The sequence below is a fragment of the Vulpes lagopus genome, chromosome 2 (genome assembly GCF_018345385.1).
Source record: "Vulpes lagopus strain Blue_001 chromosome 2, ASM1834538v1, whole genome shotgun sequence".
Lineage (NCBI taxonomy): Eukaryota > Metazoa > Chordata > Mammalia > Carnivora > Canidae > Vulpes > Vulpes lagopus.
In genome coordinates this window covers 47,296,928-47,314,244 of record NC_054825.1, presented here as the reverse complement: position 1 = coordinate 47,314,244, position 17,317 = coordinate 47,296,928, and the positions used below count along the sequence as shown (strand labels likewise).

The 17,317-nt window shown below is 37.2% G+C and overlaps 1 protein-coding gene across 4 annotated transcripts in view; it reads right to left on the bottom strand.

Annotated features, from left to right (window-relative positions):
- Positions 1-17,317, bottom strand: part of UACA (uveal autoantigen with coiled-coil domains and ankyrin repeats) — a 92,316-nt gene that overhangs the window by 24,236 nt on the left and 50,763 nt on the right. For all 4 annotated transcript variants that reach the window (XM_041743395.1, XM_041743397.1, XM_041743394.1 and 1 more), the window contains 7 exons: positions 14,276-14,364; positions 10,944-11,008; positions 9,880-9,937; positions 6,395-6,465; positions 6,189-6,295; positions 3,565-3,746; positions 2,436-2,473 (listed from right to left, as the gene is read on the bottom strand). In XM_041743395.1, the coding sequence (XP_041599329.1) occupies positions 2,436-2,473; positions 3,565-3,746; positions 6,189-6,295; positions 6,395-6,465; positions 9,880-9,937; positions 10,944-11,008; positions 14,276-14,364 (610 nt within the window). The remainder of the gene's footprint in view (positions 1-2,435; positions 2,474-3,564; positions 3,747-6,188; positions 6,296-6,394; positions 6,466-9,879; positions 9,938-10,943; positions 11,009-14,275; positions 14,365-17,317) is intronic.

Below are 17,317 nucleotides of genomic sequence, written 5' to 3'. Positions count from 1 at the left end.
GACTTGGCCCAAACTATATTTCTAGCCTAATTCCTTCCAGCAAAGGACTGTTCTTTGTGTGGGATCTGACCCATTTCCTCATTCTACCTTCATCCCCGCTGCCTTCCCTTCAGAGGGTCCTTCATCATCTGGCAATCGCTTACGTCACCCGCCTCTCCTCCTTGGTCTTGTGCAGATCACTCCTCCGTGCTGACCTTCTACTGCCCCATGGATGTGTTAAACATATTCCTATTTCAGGGCATTGGCACCTGCCCTGCCCTCTGCCTGTGAGGCTTCTCCTACAGAGCCCTGTGGCTCCCCTCTTGCTTCCTTCAGGCCTCTGCTCAAATGTCACTTCCTGACGAGGCCTCTGCTGAATGCATCATCTAAAATAGCTTCCTGTTTCTCCCCTCTTCATCCCCTAATCCTGTTCCACTTCTCTTCAAAGCAGATGCTATGATACCAAATACTAGCATTTGCTTATTGTTTTCATTTCTCTCAGTAGGCTGGGAGCAACATGAGACAACAACTTTGTACACTATGACTTTCTAGCACTTAGAACATATACTAAGTGCCCCACAGAAGTCTGTTAAAGCAAATAACCGAATAAGTCTCTTTAAAATTTAAATTCCTGGGTGGCGCAGCGGTTTGGCGCCTGCCTTTGGCCCAGGGCGCGATCCTGGAGACCCGGGATCGAATCCCACATCAGGCTCCCGGTGCATGGAGCCTGCTTCTCCCTCCGCCTGTGTCTCTGCCTCTCTCTCTCTCTCTGTGACTATCATAAATAAAATAAAAATTAAAAAAAAAAATTTAAATTCAATTAATTAACATATAATGTATTATTGGTTTCAGAGGTAGAGCTGAGTGATTCATCAGTCTTATACAACACTCAGCGCTCATTACATCACGTGCCCTCCTTAATGCCCATCACCCAGTTACCCATCACCCCATCCCTCAGTTTATTTCCTCAGTGTGTTAAGAGTCTCTTATGGTTTGTCTCCCTCTCTGATTTTGTCTTGTTTTATTTTTCCCTCCCTTCCCCTAAGATCCTCTGTTTTGCTTCTTAAATTCCACAAATGAATGAGATCAAATGACAACTGTCTCTGACTGAATTTGAATAAGTCTTATTTTTAAAACTATACTGTAGTCTTCTTGATAACAGGGGACTATATGTCCCTTAGTACAGGAACAAATCCTATTTACAGCAGATACTTTAAAATGTATTTAACAAAAAATGGAAGTACTGAGTGTTACCACTCCTAGCAGAATATTAACTCTGTGTATTCATTTAGATACCTCCTAGAACACTAAGTAGAATGCTATTCCCACATTAATACTCAATGATTCTTTATTTTAAATATATGTATATTTCAGAAATCACTTTTCTCTGATCCCATGTAAGATAGCTGGCACAGACATAACATGGTGCATTTTTTCCCACTCTACTTCACTTAGGTCATCTGAGGAATGGGGGAGAAGGTGGAAAGGGCTGCTCCAGATAGAAAGGTAAGGTGACAGCAGACATGACCCATGCATGAATGTATTACTTAATTCTGATGGACTAGAGAGGAAAACATGCTCTAATATAGCTTTCGGATTCTGGTGAGAGGTAGAGGAATGATGTGCAGAGAGAATGATGATCAGAATTTCTCAGAAGGTACCTGATTACTCTCCTCAGGGTTTGGAAGTGCTCAGGTTCCTCTCACTAGAGAAAAGCTGAAAGTCTGGAAGGGAACAGCCAACAGAAGAGGAAAGCTGCCTACACTAGCTCTTGAGCAAGATGGTGACAGTGCAGTAAACCAGCCCCACTTACGCTAACCTGAAGAGATTAGGGGAAAACAATAAGACATTTACTGAGACTAGGTGGGACACAAAACCAGGGTTACATAGTGATTTGATAATACAACTAGAGCAAAGTATGAATTACTTCATGTATTGTGTTTTTTCAAAGTCCTTTTAAATAACAAGGCAAAAGAAGCACAAAGAAAGCAAACTATTAACAGTGGTATTGAAATCACAATAATAATCACTTTTGATTTGTTTTCTTTATTTTTTACAGCATTGGAAGAATTTTCCAGGAACAGTAAACATTTCACTCTATTAGTAGGGGGGAAATGTTTATGTTTATGACCTGCTAGGCTAAAATTCATAATTTAAGAATCTCAAAAAAGTACAATATCTCATATTTGAAAGGACTAGATATTCAAAGTCAGCAATCAGGAGGCTATTTATTTCCTATTGGATATACTCTTTATATACTGTACTTGAGATCCACGGTCTCAAACTGAGTGATTACATCAAAGCCTCAGGATCTTAATATCAGGGTTCTACATGGGCATGATTGAGCAGAGAAAACAGCATGCACTTAAACCTGAAACAGTTACATTTAATCATTAACTGATAAATACTTTACTGAAATTGCAAAATATATATAATTTTTAAAAATTAAGATCTACCTGCTGTAAAGATGGTCCTTTCTTCCAAAGTTCTCTCCCTAAAGATTTAAAGAGAGAGAAAGAGAGGAGAGAGGGAAACAGTAAAAGAGCAGGTTACCTTGGGTAGATTACAAATCATGGATTCCCGAACTATACAATTGAGTCATTAAGGAAATCACTTTGAAACTCCCCTCTAAAGCTTACTACTTTACAGTTAATATGACAATGACTTATTTTTACCTGTCAAATTGCAAAATTATTAATGTTTTTTGCTATGACTACATCCATGTAGATAATATTCAATGCTACGAAGGCAAGGCAATTGCAAAACACAAAATTTTTAACACTGGAGAATTGGAAGGCAATTTGTCAATATATATCAAAAGTGTAAAATTAGTATTTCCCAAAACCCATGATTCAATTTCTAGGAATTGATCCTAAGACTATAATAAAAATATGCTAAAATATGTGTTCATAACAACAGTCATTAACTTTTTATACACATTAGCAAAAACTCTAAACAACTTAAATGACATGTACAGAAAACTACTTAATTAGACTTTAATATATGGAATTTTATGCATTAATAAAAATCATACTATTGACAAAATATTTATGAAGGAAAACCCTTCAAAATTTATTACACAAAAAGCAATCTGCAACTTACTACATGTGACCTCAACTTCACACATAGGGAAAAGACTGGAAGGATATTTCTCTTAAAAAAAAAAAAACATTAAAAAAAGTATTTGGTACAGATATCTGATAAATCCTAGTTGAATATTTTATATACATGTTCAAACAATGATTCTTTCTTTTAAAACTTTCTAAGTATAAAAGCCAAGCACTGCAACCCTCCTCATCAAAAATCCGGATACATATTAGTAAAACACACTTGATTTGGCTCTTTCTCCCCATTTCTTAACTTACTCCATAGTACGGAGGCTTTACTTGATAAACTAGCCAACACATGCAACATGAACAGCCTCAAAGCAAATGACTACTACAACACAAATACACAATGCCATGGCATAGAGGGAGATAGACCATTAAGGAATGCTTTGCTTCTTACCAACTGCAGTTCCACCATCTGAGTCTTTAAAAGCTGCTCTTTATTAAGCTAGGCTTTTCTAGCTACTTTGCTACCTACCTTTGTTGGTATTTTCTGACGCAGTCTTCAATAATGTTAGAATGTCCAGATTGTCACCAATTCTTGCATAGTAAGAACTATCATGGCCCAAGGCATCCAGCAGGCTTACATCAGCACCATTTTTAAGTAAGACTTCTACAGCATCCTTACAACCATACTCGCAACCAAGCATGAGAGCAGTTCTAAGAAGGAAGACAGGAAAAAAAAAAAACAAACAAACAAACAAACAAAAAAAAAAGGAAGACAGAAGCAATAAAAGACCTTGAGAAAGACCCAAGAAAATATTTCAGAAACATTCCAGAAGTCCCCTTCCTAAAGAATAGATACTACTTTTAAAAGTCATACTTGTTATACAGATTTTACTTCCTATTTTTATCTTGCATCAGCTTACATACATTTGTTACTTCTACTACCAAACTAATCTCCTTTATTCCAGTCCTTCCATGTTCTACAAGTAAATTACCACAAAAATCTTCCACCACTGACTGATAAGGTCACCCCATCTGCTCAAAACCTATAGCTATAAACCCAAACTATCCAAGTCCCTTCATGAACTGAATGAACCTCATCATGCAAACCTCTTCAACAAATCCAGATTCCAGTTCTGATTTCTCTCCTCAAAAGATCTTTCCTTCTCCTAACTGGAGACCTTCATATCTTCGCACTTAATTTTAAATCCTGCCTCCTCGATAAACCTTTCTTAATTATCCCCATTATCATGGACCACTGGTTTATTTTGCCCTGATAGTATCATCAGCACTGAAACAATTAAAAGTACAAATAGCAATAATACCATGTAAACAACTGAATCATCATGGAAATTTAGAAGGACCCTTGAAATTATTTTGTCCCATTCCTATTTTAATGGTTGAGGAAACCAAAAAATATCTAATGCAAAGAGGTTGACTTATCCTATATCTAACACAGTCCTTGACTGAAAATATTGGATTTCATAAGGAAACAGATTCTTGCCTTTATTCTATGTATATCCTATTTCTCTTTCATACTTCCCAATAATTACTGGAATACAATTTTATATACACCAGGTACCACCAACAAAGTTTTTTTTGTTGTTGTTGTTAGGGAAAAATATGACAGATAAAGCAAGAAAAAAACAGAGTTTTAACTTGTTTTTATATTAAAATTTTATTTAAGATTTTAATTATTTCTGAGATTTATTTATTTGAGAGAGAGAGCAAGAGAGCAGTGGGAAGGGGAGAGGGAAAGGGAGAAAAAGTCTTAAGCAGATCCCCATGGAGCCCAACGTGCGGTTTGATTGATCTCATGACCCTGAAATCACCACCTGAGCCAAAACCAAGAGTCTGGAGCTCAACTGACTGCACCATTCAGGCATCCCAGATTTAAATTTTTTTAAAAGTCATCTGCTACCTTGCCTATTTAATATACATTTCCCTACCTCATTGTGTGTGTGTGTGTGTGTGTGTGTGTGTGTGTCTGTGTGTGTATGTGGGGGGGGGGCATTCCAAAGTGCTTAGGAAAATAGAAGATCTATAGAAAAAAAAATAAGGCATTATACATGGATCAACCCCATCATCCTTCTCTGATCCTAAGCTTTATTTTTTAAACCCAATTTTCTCAGTCATGCTTGGAACCAGATTATAGTATCTGCAAAAACAAATGCCAAAAAGCCACTTCCTTAATAATCACATTAATGATTTAATTGCTTAAGAATTTCCTCCTTTGAGAGGTCTGAACAATAAAAACAAGGAAAGCTATAAAATCCGACATCTAAAGACTTTTATTACACGTGTATTTCCAGTGAACTACAAAAAATAGGATATATGTTTAGAAGAATAAAATTAAGTCAAAAGAAACCAACAATTTTACTAGTAATCATTTACAAAATACCAAAAATTTATTATAAATTACTGAAATGCTCCAACTAGGGGATGGGATATATTTCAGATATTCCATTGTCGAAAACATTGCAACTATGAACCTAAGAATTGTAATAGAGCACCACCATACACTAGGCCTAGAGGAGAAGAAGGGGAGAATTATGGAAAGTATTAGAGCACGTCTACTAAAATGACATGGAACACAGAAGCAAAAATAAGCACAGGGATCTTCAGGGTGCAGAAATGAACTCGGTTTCAGAGATGGAGACAGCACTAAGCCCAGGCAGGGTAAGGAGAGAGACTACATCGAGAAAGTCTACGGAAAAATGCCCAGCTTCAGGACACCCAAGAACCTTTATTCTCAAAAGATTCACTAACAAAGAAGCAGACCAGAGGTGTGATTTTTTAAAATTCTTCACCCTCATATCTTATCCAAGTCCATTTTTCATTTTTTCATTAAAGATTGTTTTAAAACTTTAAAATAAATAACTGGAATGTAATTCCTCTTTCTTTGGTTTTCTAACCTGAACACAGGCTCCAATCACTGCTTGGATTCCACATTTACCATTTACCCTGTCATCTCCCCCTATTTCCCTCTCCTTCCTTCATCAGACTCTGGGGAAAAAAGAAAGAAAAAAAAAGAAGTGGGTGCTAATTCCAAGGAAAGAGATATCCAAAGGGGGATGGAAAGGACAAGTCACAGCAGCAGAGTTTCAGAGTCACTGTGAATCCAGCTGGTGTCTGCGGAGCTGTGATAAAAATTACCTGTTTTGTTTGTCTCTGGAATTAATCTCTGCCCCTCGATCTATCAGCAGTTGACAGATTGCTGGCCTACACATCTGAGTAGCCAGAACCAGCGGTGTCCGCCCATCCTAAGCAACAAGGAAAATAAAACAGCATTAAGACAACAAATCTCTCAAAACATAGAAGTTAGAATGCATGAGTTGAAATGACAAACATGACTGACTTACCACATCTTTGGCATTCACGGAGGCCCCATGGTCACAAAGCAGCTGTATGCTGGAAGGACAGTCTGCCATTGCTTTGAGGAACAAAGGAAAATGATAAATGGTGAACATCTGTTGGTAAGACACATGGTGCTCTGCTACGTCCATGTAAGGCATAAGCTCTCCAATTTCTAAACTACCAAGCTTCACATCGTCCACTCTCAGTGTAGCATTATAAGTCCCCATTATTGTACATGGCTAAGACCAGATCATTTTATAAATGTTGTATACAATTTACTGGGACCAAGGAATATTGTCACCCTTGCAGAAGACAATATACTGCTACCCTCAATGTAAACATGGAAATAAAGATATTTAAATTTTCTACTTATATTCTTAAATGTGGCTATAACAGACTTGATCCTCAAAGAATTAGCTCAATTTTTTTAATAAATCATATTCAGGTCTTTATAGAAGAATCACAGTAAATAAGGTTCGACTCCTTGAATTCATATTTCCTTTTAAAAGCAGAGATTGAGATGTCTGGCTTCAATGATGCAAAACAGGGTCATTTTGCTGAAAATTATATTATAAAACCACACACTACTTCCTCTCGACCAACACTAGGGTTCATATTTGTATTATGAAAAAAAATTGTTAACTTCATAAAATAATATTGTTTCAACTCCCCATGAGTTTTTATTAAAAGTTTTTATATTATTATTCAGAAATACTCCCCTTGAGTGTTTATTATGAGTTGAGACTAGATCCATAACCACAAAAAAATACTGACAAAGTCAGCATTCTTTTGTGTGTGTAAAATTCAATAAAATAAAACCAAATATACATAAGAAAATCAAGTAAATTTTCATTTCTGCTGTTTTTAATCCAGCAAGTCATTTATATAAAATGCAGAATCAATCTTGAAAAACAAAAAGGATAAACTGAAACTGAATACCTTAATTCGGGAATTGTAAAACTAACAACAACCTTTCAGGTCCAATTAAAAATAAGAATGAAAAAATGTAAAGCATAATAAATTCCAGAGCTACAATATATTGAACCAGTAAAGTCAGTATTAAAGGTGCCATAGCATAGTGGAGAGTGCCAACCGTTCACTAAACCGTGATCACCCTCACCCTTTCTTCCATGATAATGAAGCTGTGCTGGGCATACGGGGGCTCACCTGGAGACCACAGTTCCCAGACTCCCGTGCATGCAGGCACGACCACATGCATTAGATCTCACAGTGGAATGTGACAGCAGTGACGTGTGCTACCTTCTGACTCTAGGGCTTAAAAAGAGTGGTTTACACATTCCTCCATGATCTTTCCCCTTCCTACTAGCAGGAAGGCAGGAGTGCCTGCCATCAGCCTCAGCTGTATAGACAAGGATAACCCCCCAGGCGATGGTAAAATGGCAAAATGGAAGAAATCCTGGGTCCCTGAATGGCCACAGTGACCAGAAGCACAAGCGAATCTGAACATCAGGACTGTGACATGAAAGAAAGCAATCTGTGGGGTTTTTTTTAAGCCAGTGTTATTTTCTGGTGTCTTTGTCATAGCAGCCTAGCCTTATTCCTGAGACAAAACTGCTCTCAGGAGGTAGGTGCTGTTACAATAAATACCTAAATCATATGGCACTGGTTTAGTGATTGGGTACTAGGGAGTGACTAAACATATTTCAGGCTAGAAATCTTGTGATTTTTTTCATGCTGTGGCAAAACACTTGAAAGAGCTATCATCCGTGATCATTTAAGTGTACCATATGACTATGGAGCCTTTCAAGCTGAAGCAATAGGAAAGAGCCAGAATTTTAGTGCATATTGGGCAGCTGCTTACTGCTTCTAGTAAGGTATGGAAAAGAAACAGAGGACGTCAAGCAAGAACCAGCCAGTTTATGAACACAGAGAAAAGGGAATAGAGAACGTCTAGAAATTTGGGACCTCAGAGGTGTTGGGAAGCCAATTGTTTCTCTATGTCAAACAGCAAGATAGCACACTATTGTTGGTCACAACTTTTCTCAAGGACCTCCCAATAAGAAGAAAAAAAAAATCTAGTCTCAGAATGAACATCATCGTAAGAAAAAAAAAAAAACATCATCGTAAGGATATTATAATCCTATTCAAGAGTAGTATTTCAGATGGCTGAGAGGTAGCAGCCATTAGATGAGGCAAAGGGTCATCAGTCTACAAACAGGATAAGAAATAAAGGAGGGTTAAAACTTTATGTTCAGAAAATAACTTTAGAGATGGACAAATAGAAGTGGCTGGCCACAAATAAACTAGAAAGCCTACCAAGGTTTTACGGGAACTGTATGACCCAAAGTCCCAGAAGGCCAATCTGCTAACACTCATGACTTTTCCAGCCTTCAGCTGCCTCTACAGTGCTCTTTGCTGCGCAATTTATCTGTGACCCTAGAGAATAATGGACAAGTAAGAACCTCCCAGGAGGCAGAGCGAGGGCCCACAGAGAACACAGGATAAGGGATCTCTCCTTAAAACCAAAAACCACACAGGGGTCATCATTATGAGGCTCAAATGATAACATATATGAGAATGCTTTGCAAATACCACCACTTTATACAAAAATAAAAGAAAAAAAAACACCTCGTGTAAAAAACTAAACTATCATAAAAGCACATAAAACATAAAAAGAAAAAAGTTGAAATAAATTAAGGTACCAAAGTTTGAAGGAAATTTGCAGTATATTGCATTTTTTTTTGTATATTGCATTTTTAACACAGACCACTTTCATCTACTGCAGATATATTCCATAAACGTGAAAACAGAGGGTAGCTACTTTTCTTTCCTATGGCTTTCCAGTCAACTGTACAGAATATCAGACTTAGAAGAGTCACATCAGAGGTCAGATTGTGGTATTTAATATCTAACTTTTGTCTCTAAGACACTTGAAGAATAATGCAAATACATTTAAATACACAGTATGATTAATAAAATCCATGAAATTACTAATATAGATCCTTTTTTAAAATACAGCACATTACAGTGATATGAAATGTAGCACTGAGGCCTAAACCAACAACTACCACCACCATTAATTAAGAAATGACTACACACCAGGCACTAATTATGATTTAATTATAACCACCTATTGCAGTAGTATGAACTTCATTTTGCAGATGCAAAAAATGATAGTCAGACATGTTAGTTAGGCAAATGTACATTTTAAGGAGTAAAAAATCATCCTCCCTTTTCTCATTCCTACCAATTCCACCCCCACCCCACGCCACACACACAGTCACAGGGTGCTTGGAGCTCCTTGAAAGCAGGATCATGTTTATTTATCTTTGGACTTTTAGTATCTAGCAAACCAGCCTGTAAACGTTGCCTGAATGAATCTTTTTAAGCTGTACAATCAAATAAACTTCACAATATTCCATTTCTCCATGAATTATACAAATATATGCATGTTAAAACTTTGAAATTAATTTAAATGCCAAGCTGTTTCAACAAATAAGTGCTATGTCCAAGTGAAACCCTCACTCACCTGCGTCATGAAGTGCGGTTCTTCCCTGCAGGTCTGCATGTTCAGTGGGACAATTGTACTGTTAAAACATAGAAACCTGGTCATCGGGGAGGGTTTTATTTTAAAGTTAAACATCTAGACTCAAATGAACAGCTGTTATTTAATCTTAAAATGTCCCATTTATCAAAAAAGCTAAACTACCAGACAACCCACTAAATATTTTGACATGAAACAAATATAATAACATTATACTGTAAATTTGCGTTCTTTACCAAACAGGAAAACATATGGTACATTATAATAGCTTGGGATGTAGGAACTGTTATTGTTTGGTTTTTTATCTCACCAAGAGTTAAAATTTGAACTGAATCAGGAGGAACAATTTCGCCTGTGAAACTTAGCGGTAGCGATGTTTCTGGAAATGTAGGATGGGATCCTGTACTTACTAACTTACTTATTTATTAAAGATTTTATTTATTTACTCATGAGAGACACACACAGAGAGGCAGATACATATGCAGTGGGAGAAGCAGGCTCCCTGCGGGGAGCCCGTTATGGTACTCCATCTCAGGACCCTGGGATCACGCCCTGAGCAGAAGGCAGATGCTCAACCACTACCACTAAGCCACCCAGGTGCCCCTGGAAGGGACCCTTTAACTGAAAACTTTATTCAGCCCACCTGTTCTAGGAATTTTGTAGCTGCCTGACTACAAGTTTAACTAATATTGTGGATATCACATAATCTAAGTGACTGATGTTTATATAGAAATATATAGCTCCTATGCTGTATCACTTTATGTCATAGACCAGACGGCAGAAAATTCCAGTCTCCAGCTAATGTCAACAGGAAGGTCAAGCCTTTGTTATTTATTTTTAATACACTGAGTTATGCGATTCACTTCCCTCAGAGTTTTTTCTTTTTATTGTTCACATTCTTTCACAAATGATGGAAAAGAAATTACGTAAGCTAACAGTCAAAATTAACCTACTATTTTCTTTGATCTTGAATTCCAAAAACACACTGCAAACACATCTATTATTTGCAGTCAAAATAATAAAGCCGAACTATTAACCACTTTTACTACCTGTAGAAGTTTTTGTAGACACAATGCATGCCCATACTTTGCAGCCAGGTGAAGAGCATTTCTTCCTATAAAAATATATATATATAATTTAAGATATACATGAAGGGTTATTTTATTCACAAGTGTATTTTCCATAGAAATTTTTCCAAGATTAGTTGACAGGATACTTATTTTGTAAGCATGCTTTCATTTTGGTTGATATTTTAGTAAGAGATAAAGTACACATCAAAACAATGAAGGTGGAAGGAAAAATTAAACGTATAAACCCATAAAGAGCAAGAACTTTTGTCTTACCATTGTATCTCCAATACCTAGAGAGGTGCCTGAGACAGGGTAAGTAAAGTTGACACAGGAAAGAAGGGAGGAAGGGGGAGAAAGTGGAGGAGAAAAAGAGAATGGGAATAGGAGGGCGAGAAAGATACATAGATTTCTGATAACATTTCTGAACAGGCAGTATGAACACTAAAATGCAGGAAGTTAAGAGACTGAAGGAGTCTCGGTGTCCAGCGAAAGATGAATGGATAAAGAAGATGCGGTCTATGTATACAACGGAATATTCCTCAGCCATTAGAAACGTCAAATACCCACCATTTGCTTCGACATGGATGGAACTGGAGGGTATTATGCTGAGTGAAATAAGTCAATCAGAAAAGGACAAACATTATATGGTTTCATTCATTTGGGGAATATAAAAATTAGTGAAAGGGAATAAAGGGAAAAGAGAGAAAATGAGTGAAAATATCAGTGAGGGTGACAAAACATGAGAGACACCTAACTTTGGGAAACAAAAAGGGGTAGTGGAAGGGGAGGTGGGCAGGGGGTTGGAGTGACTGGGTAACGGGCACTGAGGGGGTACTTGGCGGGATGAGCACTGGGTATTATGCTATATGTTGGCAAACTGAACTCCAATAAAAAAAATTTTTTTAAAAGACTGAAGTCAAAGAAACTAAATTTCAACTAAAATTCAAAGTTCACTAGGACTGTGTCTCTGAAAATCAGGCTTGTTCAAATATAATGTGTATTAAAATGTGCCATTTTAAAGGAAACAAATCATCTGGAAGGTTAGCTCTGTATACAGAAAAAGGTAAAATTACAGAGAACATTCTACCTCCAAACATTATTTCTCCTCATTGTATTTCTTTACACATACATCTCATTGGATGGTGAAAGATAAAAGGGTGTCACCAGGTCATTCCAGCTTCCAATCTTTTGTGCTCTTGCCTTTCCTCTTTCTTCACAATCCTCTTTAAAAAATTATCTAGACCCTTCTGCCAGAAAAGAAGTCATTTTGTGTTCTGTTCATCCTAGAGGAAGGAATATGCTGACTTCAACTTTCAGCTCTCACTCAGTTTTATGTACGTGGATGAAATTTTCCTGGATCTGTTCACTTGTGTGTCCTGACTAATCAGGTTCCAGAAGAAACAGCAGTGAGGCCCAGGTACAACATATTCATTCATACCTAAACACCCTCTAGTTACACATAAGTCAACTGTGATGATTTCAAATTTCAGTTTGTTACTGTTCACGGACAAGTTTCCTAGAACTATTTAACACTGTGAAAAGTGACAAGGAAAACGGTCCTTTACATGGAAATTAAGAGAGAGTATGGAGTAGGACGGTGGGGACAGTTCCTAGTGTCCAACACAATGCCACAGAAACTGGGGTCGCATAAAAATGTCAGAGGTCGAGTATTTCCTTAGCAAAATCCAGATCTAGCCACTTGAGATAATGCAGAAAAAAAATTAAGGAAACATCAAATCTAAAGTACAACACTATGAATTACACCCAAGAAGCCTACCTGGTAAGACCGGAGTCACAAACACCTCAAAGCCAAAGCCACACTCACTTGAAATCTGGTTATTTTCTTTTTTTTTTTTTTTTTTTCTTTTTTTTGAAATCTGGTTATTTTCAACATACTTTCATACTGCTAGCAAATAGAGGAGTTAAGATAAAACACATAATTTTTTTTTTATCAAATTGCTATTGAATATCTACATCTGGATTATAACAGACAATATTACAGCAAATAAGACAAGGTCCTTGTCCCCAGGAAAGGACAACTCTAAGGACAAAAATAGTAAAACGAATAAATAACAGCAAAAACAAAAGACAAAGAGTTTAAGTGGAGTATGTGAGGATGCAGCATACGAAATGATGTCTGGTGCGCCTGGGAAAGCATTTGAGCTTGATCTGCACTGAAGGAAGGGAGGGCAAAAGTCACAGATTGGCCACTAGGCCAAAATATCCAGAGCAGAAAGAACAGACAAAAAATAAGATAGATACTTAAGTTAGAATCAGAACAATAAATAAATAAAGTCTAAGGGGCTCTAAAGAGGCATATGGTTAGTGTAAAATTTCAACAAATATTCCTCCACATGAATGGAATGCTTTTGTAAGTAATTAACACATTTTTTTATTCATTCAAAGGTGGCAGATAGAGTTTGCACTTCAATTCAAAATTTGACATATCTTTAGGTCAAGATTTTCCTTACTGTGATCTCTTTTCCTCTGCCTCCCCTCCATTTATAAACACAGTGCTGATTTAACTATAATGTATTTATTTGTCTTTATATGGAATCACAGGATAAAATATTAAAGTTGTTAAGGAAAGTGTCTGTTCTAGGTCACCTCCGTATTTAATTGAATAACGAAGTAGAACTGCAGAGAAATAAGCTGTCAAGAGAACAGAGAATGGTTATCCTGAAAAAACTAGAACACTCACTGAAGAAAAGCAATAGCTATATTCAAATATTTAAAGGTCTACCTTGTGACATGTAGACAAACTTATGCTGTAAGATTTTTAAAAAGACAGACATGGGTATAACTAAGTTTAAGCAGAAGGCACAATAAGAAACAGACTTAAAACTGTCTCCAAGAAATATAAATATATATATATATATATTTTTTTTTTTAATAAATATAGCTAACCAGATACAGAATAGGTTTTCCTTGTAAGGCATCATGGTTAGGGACACAGACTCTGACCGCAGCTCATCCGGTTACTGAATGGCTGGCCCAGTGCCTCCCAGCCTCACTGGAACTGTGTGAGGATAGAAAGAGTTGCTATGTGTAAACAGCTCAGCAGAGTAGCATGTACTGTGTCAGCTCTTCTTGTTATGATCATTACTGGGAAGGCTCTTCTGGTTATGAGGCAGTTAGCTCCCCATCAGGAGAAATGCACAACTGAATATCGAATGACCTCATGATAGCATGGATTCACACACTCAAAAGTACATGAGTATAAACTAAAGGGCCTCTAGAGGTTCTTCAAACTCTTGAGATTCTAAAATCCTCTAATACTGATTTCTGTTTTGTAACTGACGCAAACCTACCTGCAGTGTCACTGGTTGTAATATCAACTCCATGTATAAGGATGGCATTCAAACATTCAAGATTCCCCTTTGAGGCCACAACATGGAAGCTAAACAAGAAGAAAATATTTGTTATGCCACAGAAGCTACCAAACGTCAACTTAAATGTTATACTAATGTCACCTTTTATTCAACACACACACACACACACACACACAATTTTAAAGGCTACATTAAAACTATTTTATACCAGAAAAAAGAAACCTATCCCTTATTACTGAAAAACTAATTTTAACCCAGATTTACATAAGGAGCCAATACTGTCTAGAAGTACCTTAGAACCAATGGAATATTCCAACATTCAATAGTCTTTTTTTTTCCTAAATATTTTATTTATTTATTTATTTATTCATGAGACACAGAGAGAGAGAGAGAGAGAGAGAGGCAGAGGGAGAAGCAGGCTCCATGCAGGGAGCCTGATGTGGGACCCGATCCCGGGACTCCAGGATTACGCCCTGGGCCGAAGGCAGGCGCCAAACCACTGAACCCCACAGGGATCCCTCAATAGTCTTAATAACAGAAAATTTACACCATGATACCATTAACTCTATTGCTTATTATTATTCAGTGCTGAAGGTACTGGTGCTGGGGGCTTGATAAATGCAGTGAAAATTTTCTATTAGATTATTTTGCTTCATTTCAAATATATTGAAACTGCCAGAACAAATGAAGTTATGGCAGAATGCTAAGGCCAAAAACAGATCCAAACATTTATCCCTTCTCTTTAGAATTATCAAATTAAACCGTACATAGAAAAGCCTTCAAAACAACAAACTAAGCTACATTTGGAAAGCTGTAAAAGACCTGGTGTCCTCTTCCCCCAAAGCACCCGCAACTACCACCTAATTCTTCCCTTTGTTCATAGACCTGTATGAGTTGGCCAAGTTTTACACAAACAGCCATGACTATACAAGCTTGTTAATAAGGCAAGGAAAGCCTGCTTAACTAATTTTAAGCCATCGGGTATTCAAGATACAAGAGAAAATATCCCTTTGTTTCTTTGATCACCTAATACTTTATTAATCAAGAAACATTTACAGAAATATCCTGCGTGCCGTAAGAATGGACAGGGACTGATGGACTATACTCCACCAAATCCAAAGTGGTATGTGAAGACAGTAAGGTTTGCTGACAAAGGATGCTGACTTCAGGTCAAAATAAAACTGAACCCTAACCAAGTACAATAACCACTGTGAAGATGCCAGGAGATAAAGGCTGCACGAGTGCTCAGCAAGGGGCCTGGATACAAACTCTGTATCACACTCTCAGGAGGGGTCTTCCCTGACCACCCTTTAGAAAATTTTTACGTTTCCTCATTCCCTGAGATCTTAGTACTCCTGCTTCTCCAATCCTTGTCTTTATTATTCTATACAGAACTACATATTTTCTAATATGAAATGTAAATTCAAGATTTATTTTCTTTATAGTCTACCACTCTCCTCCCACTCAACTATAAGCTCAGCGCAAGCAGGGATTTTTGTCTGTTTTGCTCCCTATTATATTCTTTTTTTTTTTTCCCTATTATATTCTTAGACTAACTTACATACCAGACACATGATGGGCCCTTAAATATTTGAGTAACTGAATGCTTAGAAACAAAATCTAGAGGTAGGTTGTAAATCCATTTCTAGATATTACAACACTTACACCAAGTGTCTTGTAGAGACACTTGGCCATGTGTCTCTATTACAATAGATACGAATACAAACCAGAGACCAAGTACTACTTAAGCAAAATAAAGGAAGTTTGCGTACAATTTGAATTCAAGAAACAGAGATGCTTCTGATAAAAGGAATAGTGTGTGCACAGGAATCAAGAAAGTTCTCCTTACAGTGGAATTAAATTGCTCTAAAGCTAAGGGTATCAACCTCTCCAACACCAAAATAGAGAATTGTACTATGCAATGCACCGTTAGAACCTTTGGAGAGAGCAGCCTGGGTGGCTCAGCGGTTTCGTGCCACCTTCAGTCCAGGGCGTGTTCCTGGAGTCCCAGGATCGAGTCCCACATTGGGCTCCCTGCATGGAGCCTGCTTCTCCCTCTGCCTGTGTCTCTGCATCTCTCTCTCTGTCTCTGTCTCTCATGAATAAATAAAATTTTTAAAAAAAGAACCTTTGGAGAAATGGTAATTTCCTTCAAGCAAAGGTTTTTAGTCTCCCAACAATCTCAGAGGGAACATTTTTTGTTTACTTGTTTCCCTTTCTGAGCTCAAAATATTTGGAAGCCTTATTTCTTCAAGATAATCAACATTATGCTGATGATGTACTGAAGGGCAGAAACCGAACAAATCTACAATGCATTATTAATGCAGATGTGCTATAAATAGTGGACTTCGGAAGGAAGACATATCGATCACTAAAGTGTTTGCAAAGCATCGTAAAGGAAATTTGAAAACTTACTTTATAGAAATACTCGTTTTCAACTTCAAGTTGTTTTTTTTTTTTTTTTTAAATAAGATGTGTGTTTGTGCTTCCATAGTAAGAAATCCAGGTAATGTGGATGACCTCTGACGACAACTAGAAAAGCTGAATAAACTATAAACATATGTTGGAAGGCATCAGTGAGCTAACAAGACTGTGAAAAATAACTAGGCCAGGATGCAGGGAAGGGCAAAGACCCAGAAAGGTGAGCTTGGTATTTGAAGCCATTTTTTGCCAAGGAACATGTGTTGATCCCAGAGAAAACAGCTGGGAGGCCAAACATCATTCTGACAAGGAGACAGGAATTGGCATCTGGCTTTCCAAGTGGCAGCAGAGATTGCTGGTGGATCTGCCCCATTTTGCTTTGGCCATGGGCTTTTCCTTGGAGAGAGGTGAACACGCAGAAAACAAATCCTTGTAGTAACTTTAGCTAGGCTTTAAATATTTCATTTTTGAAGCTGGATCAAGATCAAGAAGCACATGCTACTTCTGTCTTAAATTTCAAAATTAAAAAGTCATTCAAAATAAAATTAGTTTTATAATTACTGCTAATAAAGTGTATTTGTAACATGTCCTATACTTGAC